A 20,170-nucleotide genomic window follows, 5' to 3' on the forward strand; every position below is an offset into this window, starting at 1 on the left:
GGGCCAACCGCACCAGCATATGGTCTCACAAGGGGTCTGAGGATCTCATCTCGGTACCTAATGGCAGTCAGGCTACCTCTGGTGAGCACATGGAGGGCTGTGCAGCCCTCCAAAGAAATGCCACCCCACACCATTACTGACCCACTGCTAAACCGGTCATGCTGAAGGATGTAGCAGGCAGCAGACCGCTCTCCACGGCGTCTCCAGACTCTGTCACGTCTGTCACATGTGCTCAGTGTGAACCTGCTTTCATCTGTGAAGAGCACAAGGCGCCAGTGGCGAATTTGCCAATCCTGGTGTTCTCCGGCAAATGCCAAGCGTCCTGCACGGTGTTGGGCTGTGAGCACAACCCCCATCTGTGGACGTCGGGCCCTCATACCATCCTCATGGAGTCGGTTTCTAACCGTTTGTGCAGACACATGCACATTTGTGGCCTGCTGGAGGTCATTTTGCAGGGCTCTGGCAGTGCTCCTCCTGTTCCTTCTTGCACAAAGGCGGAGGTAGCGGTCCTGCTGCTGGGTTGTTGCCCTCCTACGGCCTCCTCCACGTCTCCTGGTGTACTGGCCTTTCTCCTGGTAGCGCCTCCAGCCTCTGGACACTACGCTGACAGACACAGCAAACCTTCTTGCCACAGCTCGCATTGATGTGCCATCCTGGATGAGCTGCACTACCTGAGCCACTTGTGTGGGTTGTGGAGTCCGTCTCATGCTACCACGAGTGTGAAAGCACCACCAACATTCAAAACTGACCAAAACATCAGCCAGACAGCATAGGTACTGAGAAGTGGTCTGTGGTCCCAACTGCAGAACCACTCCTTTATTGAGTGTGTCTTGCTAATAGCCAATAATTTCCACCTGTTGTCTATTCCATTTGCACAACAGCAGGTGAAATTGATTGTCAATCAGTGTTGCTTCCTAAGTGGACAGTTTGATTTCACAGAAGTTTGATTTACTTGGAGTTATATTGTGTTGTTTAAGTGTTCCCTTTATTTTTTTGAGCAGTGTACATCCCTAAAATAGAAGCAGAAAAAAGTAGTTTGGAAACAGAAACACTTTCAAGTTTTTTTTTTTTTTTTGCATTTGGATCGCTTTAGAATTTGATACGCATTAATCCACAGCAAAAAGATTGATTATACCGGAAAACCTAATTGCAGAGTTTTAGCCATGCAGATTTGTGTGACATTTACTTTCATGGTTCTCAAACTGTGGTACAAGTACAACTCATGGTGGTATTCTGAAGACCAGTCCATTAAACTACAGCATACATCTTTTTACAAGAGATTCTACAGAAGTGACTGAATTTCAGAGAACTCGTATGTGAAAAACATCCACACATCCAGAAAACATTCTTGAAAGTAGATGAGTTGCATACAGATAAGGGGCCGACGTCCCCAGCCATCACACTTGTCACAACCTCAGCATTTTCTTTAGCATCAAAATGTCTTTTTGTGTCTTTTTTTATATGCATACGTTTTCATGACCCTGCATATTTACTTTTATTGTTTGGGAATTGGCTTAGTCTCTTTTACTGCATCAGTGTTTCGGTTTGTGAATGTGCTGCTTTGTATGTAATTGTCCAATGAAAGGAAAATAATGAAATGTAAGATGCTGCTAAGGTTTTCCTTTTCTTCTGCCTGTCTTCAGCAGGGATCCTGTGAGATCTGATATGCATTATGTATCCCATTAGTACCCCTTCAATACTTGCTTGTTTAATAAATGGCATCAGCGAATGGGTATTCTGTGGCCTCTGCAGTCCACTTTACCGCAAATACGATCTCATCTTTCTGTTGAATAAACTGCGCCGTGTTTGTGGGACTTAACAGAAGCATCTCAGAAGAAAAAAGACGAAGTGAAGGAACAGTAGCATGGGTCCTACTTGAGTCCCTTTTTCACAATTAAGACATTAACTATTGATGCACCAGTAAAGCCCGTCTGTTTCACGCCTCAATGCACTTCTCTTGCCTGCCTCATGGGTGTGGTTCTCAAAGAGTGTGCAAAGAAAAGTCAATGATTTGTCAGTGAAAGAACTCCCCGACACCTGGTTGAAACTTGGTTGTGACTGAGCATAAAAATATTTCAGGGTTTGTCATTCAAGTTCAATAACTCCTCAGCATCTGCTGACCATAAAAAGCTTTGCAAACAGTTGAAGTTAAGTCACAGACTATGAAATCAGCATAAATCATTTGTTTTAAAAAAAAGAAACCTCACAAAATAAAATCAAAATATTTGATGACGGGGCGTGCCGTGATGGCGTAGGGGATAGCGCGACCCATATTTGGAGGCCTCGAGTCCTCGACGCGGCCGTGGCGGGTTCGACTCCCGGACCTCCCTCTCCATCCCCGTTTCCTGTCAGCCTACTATCATATAAGGGACACTAGAGCCCACAAAAAGACCCCCTGGAGGGGTAAAAAAAATAAATAAATATTTGATGACGTGAGATGTCTTCAGACTTTGAATTTACTGCAAAAAGAACCCAGAACCCATTGGGATAGAAAGTGAAATAAAAGAGTGTCTATTATGATTTGAACTTATTTTAGAAAGGGGAGTTTTTTGTTGTAAAAATCACATTTAACTTACTAAACATTCGTATGCAGTCAGGAAACATTTTCACAAAACGTTTCCAGAATGTGGTTGCTAACACAAGTCCGTCTTTAAGCTTCCTTATTTGTTTGTGCCAAATCAGCTACATGAGATGTCCATACATTTCGCTTATATAAATAGTGTCAACATCACTGTACTAACAACTAATACCAGCAACGTTGTATTTTATGAAGGATTGCTCATTTTCATTTCCACTTCACAACTGCTTTCCACTGCTGCCGGAGCCGCAGCAGTTTAGCAGGTGATTCATTGTACTGGCTCACCTCTTGCATAAATCACAAAGAGGTGGAAAGAAAACATCTCAGGTCCGGTTTAAATGTGTTTTTTAAAAATGGGAAGGGATCTGGTGTATTGTGGTCTGGGAATTTTTAGCTTGATCAACCCTGCCAAAGACTGAAACTCAAAAAGCTTTTTCCTGTCACTAAATGATGATTCTAGGAGCAACTAATTGTCTTACAGCAACAATATTTTTATGCAGATGCATCAATGGGTGAAGAAGATCAAAGTTGGTTAATTTCCATAGCGGTTAGGTGTTTTAATAATGATGTCAGAGGAACCGTGGAGATGTAAAAAAACTGAGTGATTTGGACCCCACAAGGTTTTTCACTCTGTGAGCGATCTGGCAGATGTTGCACTGATCCAGCGAGCATTTTTACGAGGATATTTGCATTGTGTGGTTTCGGAAGCCAACAGCCTGATGTGACAACCACCTATTTCTCTGCTGTCTAACTGTGACATGTTGGGCTCCTCCATAACATTGCGCTAAGGCCCCAGGAGGGTTAAAAGGAAACAGTCCCAAAAAAGAAAATCAGAAACAAAATTCTGACGGATGCATTTCAGGTTTGTGGGCTTTATGCTTAGCCATCAAATCCAACATTTATCAACTTGTAAAGGTTTTATAAACCTTTTATATGAGCTACACTATTTTATTTTATTTTTTTCTCAGTTCTTAGGAACAGATTTAATTTTGACCGGTCTTCAGATTGACTGACTGTCAAAACTAATCTCCGTTTCTGCAGCCTGAAGCCATTCAGTTCAGAACGTTATCTACTGAAGTGAAGATACTGATGACTCATAAGCTCTCTTCAGAATCCCACTTTAAAAAAGCTGAACTATTCACTCACTTGCAGGCATCTGGGGAGTCAACACTATACATATGTCATGAATTTCCATACTGTATAAAAGGAAATATTAAAATTATATTTCTAACTGAGGGCAGTTTAGTCCATGTCTAAAAACAGCTCAATGCTGGCATAAGAACACAGAACATTACAAGTTTTAAGCTTTGAATGTTAAACTCCCACAGTCTTTGTCTTACTACTGCACTGCTGGCATTACTTAACTTCTATTCAATTCACAAGCCAGCTGTGGGCAGCTCAGGCAGTATGAGTGGGAAACATATTGACAACTGGAGGAGTCTGCTTTTTTAATCTGAAGAATGAACGGGCGATGGAGAGTTTCCCTTAGCTTGTCGCTCTGGATTTACTTGTAAAAAATCATCAACATCATATTAATAATAACTACTTATAAAGGTGATAAAATAATAAAACAGTGCAGTTTAAAAACAGATAAAATACCAAGAAAAGCAGTAAAAACATGTTACACCATGTTTGTAGTAACATACACAATAAAATAATAAAAAATGCAAAACAGGGGAGTAAATTCATCCCCCATAAAAAAACTAAAAAATAGAATGTGTTTAAAAAAAAAAAAAAGATATACTTTAGTTATTCAGGTAAAATAACTGGCTAATGTCTCATTAAGATTAAAAGTTTTGTATATTATATATATATTTTAAAAATCCCACATGGGGGGAGACTGGACTGGTGGACTGCAGCATGGCGGATTGTTCTTGCCTGCAGATTCCCCATTGAAAGTGTTAAAGCTTACTGCACCAAACACCTGCATTATACATATACATATATATATAGCAGCATGTATAGATTTCCATTGGGAAGCAAAAGTAAATGAAGGGCTGATGTTGCAAAAGAATAATCAGGTCCCACTCTAGAGAGAGAAAGTGATGGAAAAGCAAACAATAGTTCCGGAGTGTGGCGTCAGAGTGTTGGTGAGCAGCGAGGTGAGATGTTTCCAGGGGGAGCTGTGAGGGCGACTGAGGAAAAAAAAAAAGAAGAGGGATGCAGTAAGGAGAGGGAGGAGTGTACAGGGTGTACCGCGTGTCCCCGCTCCAGTCATGACTGAGCTGCAGCCTCACCATGACGGAGCTCCCGTTCCCATGACAACTCAGCCTGTCAGATGGAGGGATGCGGGCAGAGAGAGGAGTGATGGCGGGGAGCAAAGATGGAAAGATAAAGAAGAAGATCTACTCACGGGGTTTTGGCAGAGCCGTTTCTTTGCAAAGGTGCGTCTGACATGTCTGCAGCCACCCGCCTCCCTCTGCTGTCCTCCCTTTCTCCTTGTCCTCTTCTTGTACTTCTGTCCCCTGGTGTCCTTTTGACAGAGTTGTGTCCTCCTCTTCCTTCTCTTCCTCCTCCCTTTCCACCTGCTTACCTCCTCCTTCTCTCCTGCCTTTTCGGTGTGTGGTGGTTATGGATGTGACAGAGCAGCAGCTGCTGCTGTGCCTGCATCACCCTGCTCCACTAGGAGGAAGAAATGGGTGGAAGCATGTTTCTGTGTGTGCACATGTGTGTGAGAGAGAGAGAGAGAGAGAGAGAGAGAGAGAGAGAGAGAGAGAGAGAGAGAGAGAGAGAAAGGGAAGAAAAGAAAAAGAGAGAAGAAGAGGAAACATAAAATATGAATATATAAACTGAGATGATGTTTTGCAAAACAAAAAAGGAAAAAAGAGATAACAATGGAAACGCAAGAGAGCAGAGAAGGAGGGATAAAACAGATGATGAGAGAGAGTGGACAGAAAGCGAAAATGGCCAAAATGCAGCAGAGAATCAGAAGGAAAGAGAGGCTTTAGGGAGTTGCTCTATAATGAAAGGAGTGGCCAACCTGCTTACTGGAGATCAACCTTTTCCCTCTGAGGTGGAGGGAGTTTCTTTTAAAGAGGAAGAGAAGAGAAATTACCTTTTAATAAAAATTTAAAAATACTAACTTCACAATGAAATCTTCTGATCTAAAAGTGGTCAGAAAATAACAACACATAGGACTAAGCTTATGTAAGATCTACTCTTTTTCCTTCTTGTCAAGCATAAACTTTTTCATAACTTAAGATTACCAAAATTATTTCTATTGTCTAAATACCAGAATATTAAGGAGGATATTTTTAGAGCTTATGAATGACTGTTTTCTTTAAATTCAGAAGCTTACACACCATAGTTACTATGCCTTTAAACAATTTAGGAAACCCCTAATGCTGGCGTGATTTTTTTCGCGAGCATCTGTTAGGTCAATTCACAGCACCTGAATTCATTTCAAATGTGTATAAATGTGTTTTAATGCATCAGCATAAAAACACTCTATTGAGCCAAATCATGGAAAAACTTAATCAGCTAAGGTACTATGAAGAAAAGAAAGAAAGAAAGTGACAATCTCATCAAGTCTGGTTCATCCTTGGTCACAATTTCCACAAACTTGAAGGTATTTTATGTGCAATTTTTTTCATACCTTTCAGAAAAGAGACAGGTTCTGTGTCCCAAAGACAAAGAGTATTTTTCTGCGAGTGAAATCCCTCAAATCCAGAAGCAAAGCGAATGTGAAGATGCTGGCTGAAGCAGGTAAAAGAGTGTCCTTATCTACAGTGAACAGAGTCCTGCAAGTGTCTCCAGAAGGGAAAAAAACAATCACTGCAAAAGCAACATAAAAACCAGGATTATAGTTTGGAAATATCTGGGCCAGAGAAGATACACTGAAGGTGATCAGTATATAAAAGTTATTAAGAAGCAAAAACAAGTTCCACCACTAGGGGATCCAGTTCCTGTTTTTGAAGGTTAAGCTCTTTTGATAACTTGATCAGAGAATATCAAGCAGGCTTGACGCCTTTGGCGTCTTACTAAGGTCACAACCTCATCCCACCAGTATGACACTGGTCTAAGTATCCACATTTATGTTTACCTCTGTCACCATGGCAGCTGTTTGTATGGAGTCCCTGCCACTTAACAGGCTGCAATAACAAGGATCTCAGCAAGAAGCTATAAAAGCTCTCTTTATCATAAATACTGGACGGATATGGAATGGTCCCTCTAGAACAGAGCTCTTAAATGGGGCAAAAGTGTTCACATCTCCAAATTACACATAGGGGTCATGGTTGACTATCCCAGAACTTGGCTCTGGAAAAGAGCAGCTACAATCTCAGGCGACCCCACACATCCTGGTTATAAACAGTTTACAGTTTGGCCTTAAAGTCAGCTATATTGATGCTATTTTCTAAAACCAGTCAGCTCAGAGGAAGTACAGTACAGACCAAAAGTTTGGACACACCTTTTAATTCAATGAGTTTCCTTTATTTTCATGACTATTGACATTGTAGATTCACACTGAAGGCATCAAAACTATGAATAACACATGTGGAAATATGCACTAAACAAAAAAGTGTAAAACAACTGAAAATACCCCTTATATTCTAGTTTCTTCAAAGTAGCAACCTTTTGCTGTGATTACTGCTTTGCACACACTCTGCATTTTCTTGATGAGCTTCAAGAGGTCGTCACCTGAAATGGTTTTCACTTCATAGGTGTCCCCTGTCAGGTTAATAAGTGAGATTTCTTGCCTTATAAATAGTCATGAAAATAAAGAAAACCCATTGAATTAGAAAGGTGTGTCCAAACTTTTGGTCTGTACTGTATATATTCATAAATGTGTTTACTGAGAACTTAACCAAAGTCAAATTGTTTTTGTACACAGACTTGGTTAAAAAAAAAGCTGATTTTGATTCAAATAACTTCCTTCACAGTTAAGGTGGAGGTGCAGACACCTCCAAAATGAAGAGTGAAATGTCAAATATCATTCCCATTAGGGTAGCATCACTGGTTGGACAGAAATGCAGCAGCGATAAGCTGGGTATAGCACCAAGAACACAAAGTTCGGGGGGGAGGGGTTCCTAAATTTGCCACAGATTGATGTTATTTGGATGGTCTAAAAGATTCTGGAGACTGTATGCTCTCTAAATCTGATGTGCATGAGGCTAATCACGACGAGTTTCCACCATTCCTATTTAAGAAGGACCACAAAAAAGAAGAACTTTAAATAAAAATCTTGGAGGCCTTTTTCTTGTGATGTATCCAAATATAATTATGGTTTGAGCAGTTAGCAGTAACTTTCATGGGGGTTCAGAGAAAATGTGTATCTCTTGTTATCATTTCTAACCTCAGAATATTGTACTATGAAGTTTTGATGGGAGTCCAAGCTTCCTGTAAACAAACAAGACTTGTTATAATATCTTTTAAAGTGAGGTTATAGTGAAAACAAAAGACGGCAGCTCATGAAGCTAAAGGCTCCAGGCTTGTTATCTATTTTCTTTAATAAATTCCAGCAAGACTCCAGTCGCTACTGAAAGTGAGACCTGCTGAAAGCTGTTTAGTCTTTGGGATCTGGCTCCAGATAGTTGTCTAAACAAGAAGCTCAGCAATGTTTTTATGGGGTTTGTAACCTGCTGCCGGAGTGCTTAGCTGCACTGATTGAAGGGTAGAGGGAAAGGCGAAGACCATCTGTAAGTTTTTTTTCTTCTTTTTTTTATGACTTCCAGAACCTACTTTTTTTTTTTTTTAAACACACCATCCATCAGTTTATATTCTTGTCTTTATTGCTGTTTTTTGCAACAGTTGCTCTTTCCCGTTGTCTCATCTCGATTCACATGGCAGAGGCCACTTCTCATAAAAGTACCAAGATGTTTCGCATTGCTCACAGTCTCATATTTATGTTTACACTTTTAACAAGTTCTCCTCAACATGTCTCCCCCCTGCGTGTGGCCTCCTGTCTATCTCCGTTTCCTTTCTTGACAGTCCGTGTTGAGCTGGTTATCATGTTGCTTGGTATGCCAGTTATTCAGAGGCTGCTCCACAAGTTTTGGTAGTGACCTTAAAAGGGCATCACACAGGCACCCTTCACATATTCTGTCACACACACACGCACATTCTGACTCTGCAGGTTGAGTGTTACAAGACAGCCAGAAGCCGATTAGTCATTTGAAGTGCATTACAAACCCTTTGTGAGCTGTAATTTAATATAACGTTGTAAGAATTTCCACACACAAACTCGCCAGCATGTGGGAGACTTGGGCAATTTTTTCTTTGAGCTCAAAACGGAAATGAGTATTGTTACAGACCCATTGAATTATGTTTTTTTTAAATAATAATAATAAACTTTAGCTATGTTACATATTTTTCTAATCCATGACTGTCTTTGTGTAGTTTGCTCAACTTTATACAGCAATTTGAATTTCCCCACACATGACTGTCTACCAATATTTTAAGATTTGTTCAGAGAGGGGGAAAACAATCCCTCATTAAAATGTTTTTAACAGAATCAAACAACCCTTAACAATACCCATAAAATAAATGCGAAACTGTTTTCACATCTCTAAAGTTCTTTTTAAGTTCAGTGGCAAGGAACATTTAATTCACGGCCTTCCGTTTCTTTGGGGTTTAAATATACCCTGATGTGGAAACTCTTAGAAATTCGAAAGCTGCTGCAGCTTTAACTGGAACCATGTCCTTTGCTTTGATGAGTACAAAATATTTACTCTGACCTGCTTGAAGAACTTCTTCTGCAGGATCCACAAATTACCACAAAACACAATGGGGAAATCTACTTCAGATTTTCCCAATTCACATCTTTCTCGTTGGTACCAGGTCTACCTTAGTCCAGCAAAGTTTTAAAATCTGTGACTTTTTAAGTTGGAGTATCCTGTAATAAATATAAAATCTTCAAAGCACAGTTTGTGAACTTTGGTACCTACATCTTAAAATTCCCAAAACACACCACCTTAACCAGACCTGATTTAATGACCACAGATCCAATACAGGCCAAAGTTAAAGCTCATAAAATATTGAAATTAATTTTCTTTTCATATTTGAATGTGGGCACATTTAGTCGGCTAGTCAAAAAGCTAAATATTTGGTAAATATAATTCAAATACAAGTCAGTCTAAAAACCACTGCAGTCACTAAGCATCCAAAGACTTTTGTCTCTATAAGAGAGAAAAAGTGCTTTCAAACAAATTTTGACTTACTCCATACTTACAAACCTGGAAAATAGTAAATGATAAACTTTTCCAGATTTTGCTAAATAATATAGGGGTCCTTGGACAAAATAACTACCACAACATACCCAAAGTTAGGTACTGTAGAGGATCTATGATGCCATGTGTTAGTCATTTAGAGAGTTCATGGCATCATAGAATATTTGAAATACTTGATCAAATTAAAATATTAGAAAAATTGAAAATGGTAAGTCGCAGCAGAAGACAACTTAAAGGCCACAGAAATCTGAATGATCTATGTTGTGCAAAGACCAATGGTCAAAAATGACTGTATGCCCCAAACATATGAAATGTTATGGAAGAAGGGAGAGCACTATTGTTCAAGTTTTAAGAGTAACCAAGTGTAGCACACGTGAATTTCATACAAAAAAGTTTTGTAAAATGAGCACAGCAACTTCCATGGGAATTTCTTTCTTCAAGTGTGAATAAAATATTCCAATCAAATTTGATTTGGGTATTAATAACTCACATTCTTCTATCTCCTGGGAGTTTTTTCCTTTTTCTGTTTCTGTGTGGCTCCCAATTACAATCAATCATCAGCTACAGAGAAGTTCAGAAATTGTTTCAGCAAAGAATAAAACTTTGGAAATGCAAGACTTGCCTAAGTTGCATCATTTATTTGAACTATTGAGAAGATCTCTCTGGATGCCAACAGCTTATTTGAGATGCCTCAGGAATCTGCACCAGAGGTAGAAACTTTAAAATAAATTGATTAGAAGCATATTTAGAAAATCTCAAGAATATTTGCGCTTTAAGCCAAGTTCACCGTCTTTGTTTGTTCAAGATATGTGATGTGTTCTGCTTCCTCTGCACTAACACTTCCCTGACAGTAGAGAAGCTTACTCAGAGCTCACATAAAGAGACATGACAACTATCTGGCAGAAAGACGGGTGACAAACCTGGCAGAGAAACCTCTCTGACAGAAATGATGAATGGGGTGTCAAATATACCAGCTGAATGAACTGATATCCCCTTTCTGGACACTTACTATTAGAAGTAAGAATAATCCTGCTTTTGAAGGTGCTGACAGTGTAGCACAGAGTCCATGGTTGCAAATGGGATGCGTAAATTTAACCAACTTCTGCCATCTTGTGGGCATGAAAAGTCATCACTAAGAGATCCAACACTGCGGCGTCAACATGGAGATGTTGTTGCATCATGCAGTTATTAATAGAAGTGGTGAAATGATCAGCAGCACGTATGTAGCGTCTAGGTGCTCAGCCACGACACCTTTGAGATGTAAATTATGTTGAACTGAAATACTTACTGGAGCACTGTGAAAGGAGAACCAAAGGTGGCCGTGTACAAAGATGTGAGGATGTTTTAGCATTAAATGTACTGTCAATTTATTTTCAAAATCTAAGCAAGGTTGAAAATGCGCTACATTCATATTTTTCTTGTCAATTTGTCTAATCTGTTTATTCTACACATATTGTTGCTGTGTTAAATATGATCAAATATTTTTTTTGTAAATTAATTACCTCCATCTTGTAGCAATATAGTCATAAATCCTTGTTTAATTGGAGAGACAAAATTACTTAAACCTCCAATGACAGCAGGAATCCAGTAGAGGTTGCTGCTTTTCAAAATTTCAGATTAAATCAATCAGCAAGTAAACTTATAGGCTTTCAAGAAAAAAATATCTAATAAAAAAAAATATCTATGTCCTTTAGCAATATCAGGTATTGTCATGTTACTTTGTACAGTAAATTTTATTTGATGGCCAATAAAGGCAAACATAACAGTAAACTACAGTACAGAGATACATAAAAATGGATCACTTCAAAAACATTTTTATTTCATTAGTATTGCTGAATATTTAATTGTGTCCAAAGTAAACAACATGACAAAACTTCTATAACATATCTTGCTTATTAAATATACATTAATGTTTATTTAGAGCAAGAAAAGTGGTCTTTTTGCAAATGTTAAGCAGTACTAATTGTTAAGGTTAGTTTTAAAAGTTACAAACTTCTTACAACGGTTTGTGTCCAAAATAAAAGGAAGTAGAAGTAATTGCAGTTTAGAAAAAAATAAAGCAACCAACACAGTTTAATACCAGTGTTTGACGTCAACAGGAAGAAAACGGTACAATAATAAAATTTTCATGAGGCCAACTAAATGAAAAAAGAAATGCAACTGTTTGACCCACTTCAGCTGTGGAAATAAGTTTGTTTACCACAGTGGTGATGAACAATTCATGAACATTCTGGTCGGGAACCGAGTAACAATGAAGGATGCTGACATCCTAACTGGGAATATAAGTGATTAAGAGAAATAAAAAATTCAACAAAAGAGCTTGGTTTCTTTTTCAGTGCAGGTACAGAAACAAGTCAGGGTTACTTCCATTATAGCACTCAAAATGAAATCAATATGAGATGAAACTTAGAGATATCTCGGAGTTTAAAGTTTATCACGATAATTCATAACACGTAGATATATCAGCTCAGTCTATATGTAAAATTATGGAGTTGCTTAATATTTTTGGAAAGAGCAAATGCTATTTATATACAGTTATTTTATGAGAAATGTGCAGATTATTTACCGTTTACAAATGGTCATCATTTTTAATTTATTTAAATCAATGTTTTCGCCCAGAACAAAAGCATAAAAGATCAGTTAAAATTTCAAAGCAATAATTTGATTATGAATTCTACATGGAAGTGTAAATATGTGCATGTGCTTCAACCAATATTTGTTCAATGTTTGTTACCTGTCCCTTTGCAAGTTACATGTCAACAAAAACACCAAGTCCTTAATTTGCCTCTTTTCTAAGATATCAGTGAAATAGAGCACGCCAATCCTTGAAGGTTGAGGAACAGTTTTTATATTTGCTTCTGTTTAATAACAGCTATGTCAAACAATTAGGTTATTATAAACATAAAACCGATGAGGAAATTTAACTAAAAGTTGTAGGACGCCGGCTGAAGAGAACTAAAGTTTGAGTTTACCTCTGAAGTCGAGCCTCCATTCAGATGTTGGAGATCAAACCGCATTTGAACAGGAAGAAGCAAATATTACATGACTTTATGCCCCACCAGCGGGAGGACTTACCAAAAGTGTGACTCCTTGCCAGTAAAAATGCACAGGCCTACAATAAACATGGCCAACATGCGGGCCAACAGCTGGACTTTGCATCTGCTGTGCTGTCCTCAGACGCTCAGCAGTCATTCAGCATTCACCTCAAAGGAAAGTGCTGTTAAATGACATGAGGCTGACTATATTTTTCACCTACAAGCAGAGGTGAAGGGAAGCAGGCATTCAGTGTGTTGGCCCCCACAGCGTGGAATCAGTTGCAGTCTGAACTTAAAGATGTTGGAAATGATTTCACTGGACTTATTTCGAGCAGTTCTTAAAGATAGGCAACAAGATTCTATGAAACAGTGCCATTGTTTTTAAATTGTTTTATTGTTTTATACTTGTGCATATGTATTACCGTATTACCGATAATTGTTTTTATCTTGTAACCAGGTTGCTATGTATTGCAAATTTTTTTGCCCAGGTCCCTCTTGAAAATGAGATCTAGATCTCAACGGGGTTTACCTGGTTAAATAAAGGAATTTATATAAAAAATATATAGAGTAATTAAGGTCAAAGTTCTCAAAAATGTCAGCTTTACTTCATTGATGGGACAGACAGGAAGACAGATGACATAGAAACAGCAGTCACCTGATAATCAAGATGCTTTTTTTCCCTCCAAAAAAATTTGTTCAAGGCTGGGAAAGCCCTTCAAGCTCTGGGAAATCCAGTAGCTCAGAGGAGGAGATAGAAAATTGTGTGGAGACCTCTCTGCTCAGATGGTGAGGAGGAGGCATGTAAGTGCAGACAGAACAGCGACATTGTGTGTATACAGTAAATGCACAAGACAAATGTTGGTTTTGTGGGTTTAATGTATTCATAACAGCATGCTTTTACAGGTTAGTGTAGTAGATAGGTGTGTGTGTGTGTGTGTGTGTGTGTGTGTGTATGTGTAAAACTGTGGCACTCAAAATGAAGGCCAGGGCCCCCGAGACAAACGTGTCCGCTTACCAGCTTGGTTACCATGACGACAGGGGGATGGGAAAGGCTCTGTTGGAATTGCCATTAAAATGGAAAGCGGTGAGCCACTGCATGCCTGCACATGTACACAACACATTCTCATGAGGACAAGCCACTTGTAAAATACCCATGTATCTGACCACAGTGAGGATGCAACCGTTACATCCATCAACATGCTAGTGCTGAGGTAACAGCTAATAAAACAAGTGGGTTGTTGTAATGTGCAATCCTCCCCAGTCCTTGCCATAACTATAGTGCTGGGAAAAATGATTTCTCCCCTGCAAATATTATTACAAATTATCAAACAAATTTTAATAACCAGACTAAATTAAAAAATCAGTTTTTAAATTAGTCCATTCATTAAAGACGAAGAAGTTCTGAACTAATTGAGCAAGATCTCAGGAACCCCGAGGAAACATGAACATGAATGAAAAAGTAAAAGTCAAACACCCACAGATTCTAACAGATACTTGATGTTACAACTTTATTTAAACAGTTTTATCAATAAACAGTGCACACTTTAACCATCCTGACTGTTTTCTAACAAAGTCGTGAAGAGTGGCTGCACTGAAAGTTCCAACAGAACCTCAAGAAAATGTGTTTTTTTAAAGGCCTTAAATGATTAACTTCCCACTGCAGATGTGTGTTTTCCTGATGGTCTTAGTTTTCTAAGTTGATGTCCATTTTGTTCCCTCACAGATCCTGTTTCATGCTGGATTGATTACATTGCTGCTTTACTGAAAAATATTTGTAACATAGAATCATATTTAATATTTTTTTTTCAGATTAAGATTCATTAGCTTACATCCTTTTTTTTTTTAAAGTTTCTATCTTTCTAATTTAAGTTGCTCCTTCCACCTACCCTCACTACAAACTCAGCTTTCTTTTACTTCATATTTATTTTTAATAGGCTGCCAGATCAAATGCTGGATATCCAACCTTATGTCCAACCACACCATCGTATTTAACCAAACAGAGATGCTTTTGCTCATACCATCTGAATGATCATAAAAACGCTCATGACATTTCTTGCACAGTCACACTAACCCGTGTTGTTCTTCCATTGCACACGTGTTTATAGTCATGTGACATCATGCTGAATCAGGCACTTCTTTGATGTGTTCGTCACTAGAGAAAGCATTAGCATATCATTGAAGAGCATCATTCTGTTGTGCAGTTCATCTTCAAAGGGAATACAAAGAAACATATTTTGCATTAATGAAAAATTAAATGTAGGAAAAAAAAGAGCTGACGCTTAAAATAGATCAGCAATAGGGTATCTGAGCTGACACTATTAGATAACGGAAACTGAAGTGCAGAATTGGGGAAGAAGACCCACAAGATTTTAGACAAGAGCAGCATTTAAACATGCAAGTAGTGTTACAATAGAATGATTTATTTCAAAGTAAATCTAGGTATAGGGATGGTCCAGTCAAAGTTCAGACTTGTTTGCGCATTTACACAATTATATCAAATAAGTAAAGTAAAATGGTAACTTCAGGATGCACATAAGGTAATTAAGTATGATCATATTAATAAAACATGGCTCGCATATGAACATAGTCCTGAGCAAAGAGCTGTTTGGAGATAGAAAAATATGCTGTCATCCTAATCACAATTTACTAAAAGAAATAAACAAATAACTGGTAGAGTGGTATAGTCAGTAAAAAAATTATTTCATACAGCCATGTTTTGTAGCAATATTTTAGCAGTTTCTTAAATCCAGCTTCAGAAGAAGTCATCCTTTATATCAACAGGAATTATTTCCCTCTAATGTGATTGTTTCTGAGTTCTTGCAGCAGATTGAGTCAGAACACTGGCAACAACAGAATTGTGATTTCACACCACGGTCGGGCTCTTTCAACATGCAAATATTCAGGTCATGCAAATATTTCCCTGATCGTATGTGTAAAGGCAGAAGCTTCTCTAAATAAAACGGCAACAATAATTAACTGCTGCAGTCAAACTTTATGTTCATGTTAATTTGTGGCTTTACGACAACCGGCTCTGGACCATGACCTTTACTTTAAAGGGTCTGTGTCCTCCACACTGACATGTGAATCTTGCAGCAATTGATGTGTGGCCGTTGGATGTGCATCTCATTTGAGCTTGCACTGTGCTCACTGACCCGTACATCTCTGAGAAGTGACAAAACGCGAGGAAAGCATTGAAAGGAAAGATTTTAAATAGTTAGGATACAGCAATGATTGTGCATTCTATTATTTATTTGCTGCAAGTATGAGTCTGCATTATTCATCCACATAAGAAGGACATGTATGACCCGCTTTGCAATAAGTTACCTTTTTGGTGTGGATGTTTTTCTCTTTCAAAGTATAGGTAAACTTCTTTAAAATATATTACATTTAGATGCTTGAATAAAATAACATTTTATTGTTATGCTGAGCCCCTGACTGCCTTGGGCAGACTCCATTACTAATGCGTTTTTCTTTCCTTCTCCTAGTCTCCTAGTCTGTGTATGTTTGTTTGAGTTGAGTCATATTGTAGGCTTTCAGCCCTCTGAATTGAATAGAGCAGAATGCTGCATCTTTTATCTAACAAATATGATTGAATCACATAAATAGGTAGCCTAGCTCACCTTTATGGGTCTGTACTGCACACTGAATGAATGTAGATACGAGTTCATATTTTCCTCTGGCGTCAGACAAGAATGTTCAGGGTATCTGAAAGTTCAGCCTACGGCCTGGATATGAAATGGCATTGGAAGATGTGATGGTTTGTGTATTTTTGTATTCATTTATGTTATTACTACAGTTATTAGAGCTAATAGAGATACATAAATGTATCCTTCCTGCTTTGACAGACATTCACTGTTTTTGCCTTTTTGTCACACTTCATAACATGCGAAGACATTCAGAGTACGGTAAATACTGGAAGCAGTTTAGAAATGGTTATTTCATTTATTGAAGGAAAAAAAAGATGATCTAAACCAACCTGCCACAATTGAAAAGGGCAGTTTAATCAGTTGCTCCAAGGCTTGCCTGACTAAAAACTCCTCAATGTGGCTGAAATGAAGCATTCTACAAAAAAAAGAAAAGAGTTCACCTCAAAGACTCAATATCAGTTGTCCTGCAAACATTAGCACAATAATCTGGGAATACACTTTTGCTCTTGATGCCATTTCCCTCAATAATCACAATCAACATTAACAAAATGCTTTTTGCATTTACTCTGGCTATTTGTTAAAATTAGTTTGACAATCTGAAACAAATGTGACAAAAAAAGCAATAACAGGATAAATACTTAAAGCAGCAAATACTTTTTTTGCAGCGCTTCATATCTTCTGCGTTTTGAATGAGACATTTTCTGGGTCAGCCTCTTGGTTTTCAGCTGAGATTAAAATTACAGTTACTGAGCCCGAAGACGCTTAAACTGTGTGCGATCTCAGTCTATTAGGATACAATGCTGCTGCAGATTTAGGTTTCTTATATAAATGTGAATAAATTATTCATGTTCAGCCAGTTCTCAAAAGCTGTGCATATGTGTGCGTATTTTTATCTTTAAAAATACGTTAATTAGTGTTGCCACAGGGATCATTTTTGGCCCACCCTCTGGGTGTTTGTTCATCTCATGAACATCTGTTCCCATTCAGTGCAAACAATTCACCTTGAGAAATGTGACCCTCTTCACAGTTCAGACATGACATGCAGTTGGTATGATTTAGAGCAGCATCTTTGAAAAAAAAACACACAAAAAAACACTTATAGAGTCTATAAGCAATTCACTGCACAAGGGACATATACAGTATATATATGACTATCATATCGCTATGCTACTGAAAAACATAATCATGACAAGACCTAAAAGGTAAAAATTATATCTTTCTTTTGCACATGAGATAAGACACAGTGGCCCAGCACATATAGTTTTCCAGTCTCATACAAGACAAAGTTGAATGCATCGTGTACGCTAATAATTTTGTTTCAGAAGCAGCACTAACGTTTCCTCTGATCACTTTTAATAGACTGATGAGTTCAAACTAGAAATACCCTAAAGGAGCAGCTTTTTTAATGCTTTCAAGTTGCTTTAAACAAGCTGAAAACAACTTGTTTAAATGTTCTCATTTAAACAAGTTGCTGTCATAGGTTTGCTTCACTCAGTATCCCGGGTTTGTTTGTGCTAGCATTATGTTGCGGTTTACATTCATGCAATGTTTTTTCAAAAGCTAGCACTACCAAACTATTAGATAAATATAAATATTTCTTTTCTTACACGGTACATTTTTGGTAAATTATTTGTTTGTTTCTTTATACTCACCATTCTTTGTCCCTTTACGTGCCACAGCCATAGAAGGTGAATGGGCGGGGCCGGCCCAGCATTTCCTGTTTAAATTGGTGTATGACGTCACTGATTGCATCAGCGGGCACAACCAAATGGAGGATTTTCTTATTTGTATTGTATTGTCTGTTTTCTTTAAAGTAACCCTTTGAGTTGCCCTGTATTAAATGTTTTATTTTGCACTTGTGTTTATGTTTTTGCAGTTTAGTTATGTAGATGAGTTTGTAAATTAGATTAATAATTATTGTTTAGATTTTGTTGTTTGGTTTGACCCATTTTCTCACGGTAAAGTCCAATGAAGTGCAGGTGTGTTGCCAGTTCTGTAAGAAATCTGTAAGATTTTGGCTACTCAAGAAGAATGTCAGAAAAAAACCCGATTTTAAACAATAAAATCAAGGGTCATTGACAGCGCTAAGACCCTCTTCTTGCCTCTGATTGGTTGTTTCTGATCGAACTGGATATTTGTTCAGATGACAGCAGAGCCGTAGAGAAAAGGCAGAAAAGCTTGATTTTTATTTACTATGTAGACATAGTGATAATTTTGTCTACATAGTAGACAAAACTATGCCTAATTTTGTCTACTATGTTAAAATTTGTTTCCTGTCTACTGTGTAGACAAATATGAAAAAATAACATATAGTTTTTATTAAAAGTTATATACTTAACATTAATTTACTGAATTTTGCATTTTTAAATGTTGAAAGCAGAAGAATTTATTATTAAGAACATTACTGTTCATGTTATGTTTGCAGGTTTTTTTGGTTTTATTTTTACCGGTTTCTAGGTGAACTTACCTGAATTGTAGCCTCAGTTTCTGGTTTTTAGCCTACAGGAGTGGCATCTCGCATAGCTCCTCTGAGCTCTGACAACAAGAACTTTTCAACCATGCAACAATCGCTCACTGGACATTATTTCTTCCTCAGATAATCCTCTGTAAACTGAGGAATGAATGTGCATAAAAACTTGGTGAATCATCTGAAATACTCAGACCAGCCCATTTGTACTCAACAATGATGTCAGTGTTGAGCTTCCTTAAACACCCCCTTCTTACACATTCAGATGCTCAATTTGGACTTTAATAAGTTGTCTTCGCCCAGTCTAGATGCCTAAATGCATTGACTTGCTCCAATGGCAATAACATTGATAAATATTACAATGATGATAACTCTGGTGATGTATATCTGTTTTCATCTTTCTTCTCTTTCTCATCTGTACGTCCACGCTCTGCTGTAATGGAACTCTATCCAACTACATAAGACATGATCTTGTAAAAGATCTGCTGCTCACCTTTAAGGATGTCTTAAAGCTACTAGCAAAAGTCTTTATGGAACAGCAGAGGTGAGGTAGTGAAAATGTTCTGCTTCGAATGAGAATGGCAAACAGAAATGCCATTCTGTTTGCCCCTCATAGGGTTACTATGAGGGGCAAACATAGTAACCCTATTACTATACTATAGTAATAGTTACCCTATTACTATGAGGGTAAATAAAAAAACACAATGAGGAGTTTTTTAAGTTATGGGTTTTGAAGATCCAACAAAACAAAGAAGGAAAAAGCTGAAAGGGTGTGATGATTCAATGCTGATGGAAAAAAGCAGCTCCACCTCACTCTGAATCCCAGGCCTTTTGTCTTGTCTCACTAATCCTTCTCACACCCCGGTCTCTTTTCTCCCATAAGCCCACATCCCAGTCATCCCTCTCCCAATCATTCCTGTGCACATATCTCCTCATTTCACGTCAACCATAACTCAGCTGCCTCCTGGTTCCGCTGCTCGCTGCTCTTTGACCTTCTCACTTATTTTATCGCCTCCTTCTCCCCTGCCTCCCCTTCTCCTGCATCAATCCTGCCCTCTGGAAGCTCTGGCTTCCCAGCTGTGACCCATGCACACTTCTCTTCCCTGTGATCCTGTTAAAGCTTCATGTCAGCATTAATGTCTCTCTGCACATATTAAAGCAGACAGGCATTTTGAGGGCCTGAAAGCTGGCGGCTTAGTCTAGGTCTGCAGAGGCTTGTCTCCTTTATTGTAGTTTGTGTGATACAGACTGTCTCTTGCTTTTAAATAAGATATTCT

General features: G+C 38.2%; 2 protein-coding genes across 4 annotated transcripts in view; one reads left to right on the forward strand and one right to left on the reverse strand.

Annotated features, from left to right (window-relative positions):
• palm2akap2 (PALM2 and AKAP2 fusion) overlaps positions 1–5,239 on the reverse strand; it is an 80,156-nt gene extending 74,917 nt beyond the window's left edge. Inside the window, exon 1 of one of the 3 annotated variants that reach the window (XM_028025328.1) lies at positions 4,932–5,239. In XM_028025328.1, coding sequence (XP_027881129.1) covers positions 4,932–4,975 — 44 coding nt within the window. In that variant the 5' untranslated portion in view covers positions 4,976–5,239. The remainder of the gene's footprint in view (positions 1–4,931) is intronic. The other 2 variants (XM_028025327.1, XM_028025329.1) reach the window with 2 other exon arrangements.
• Positions 4,914–20,170, forward strand: part of plppr1 (phospholipid phosphatase related 1) — a 73,185-nt gene continuing 57,928 nt past the window's right edge. Inside the window, exon 1 of the mRNA XM_028025334.1 lies at positions 4,914–4,962. The gene's annotated coding sequence lies outside the window, so the exon portion shown is untranslated. The remainder of the gene's footprint in view (positions 4,963–20,170) is intronic.

Source organism: Xiphophorus couchianus, chromosome 8 (assembly GCF_001444195.1).
Source record: "Xiphophorus couchianus chromosome 8, X_couchianus-1.0, whole genome shotgun sequence".
NCBI lineage: Eukaryota > Metazoa > Chordata > Actinopteri > Cyprinodontiformes > Poeciliidae > Xiphophorus > Xiphophorus couchianus.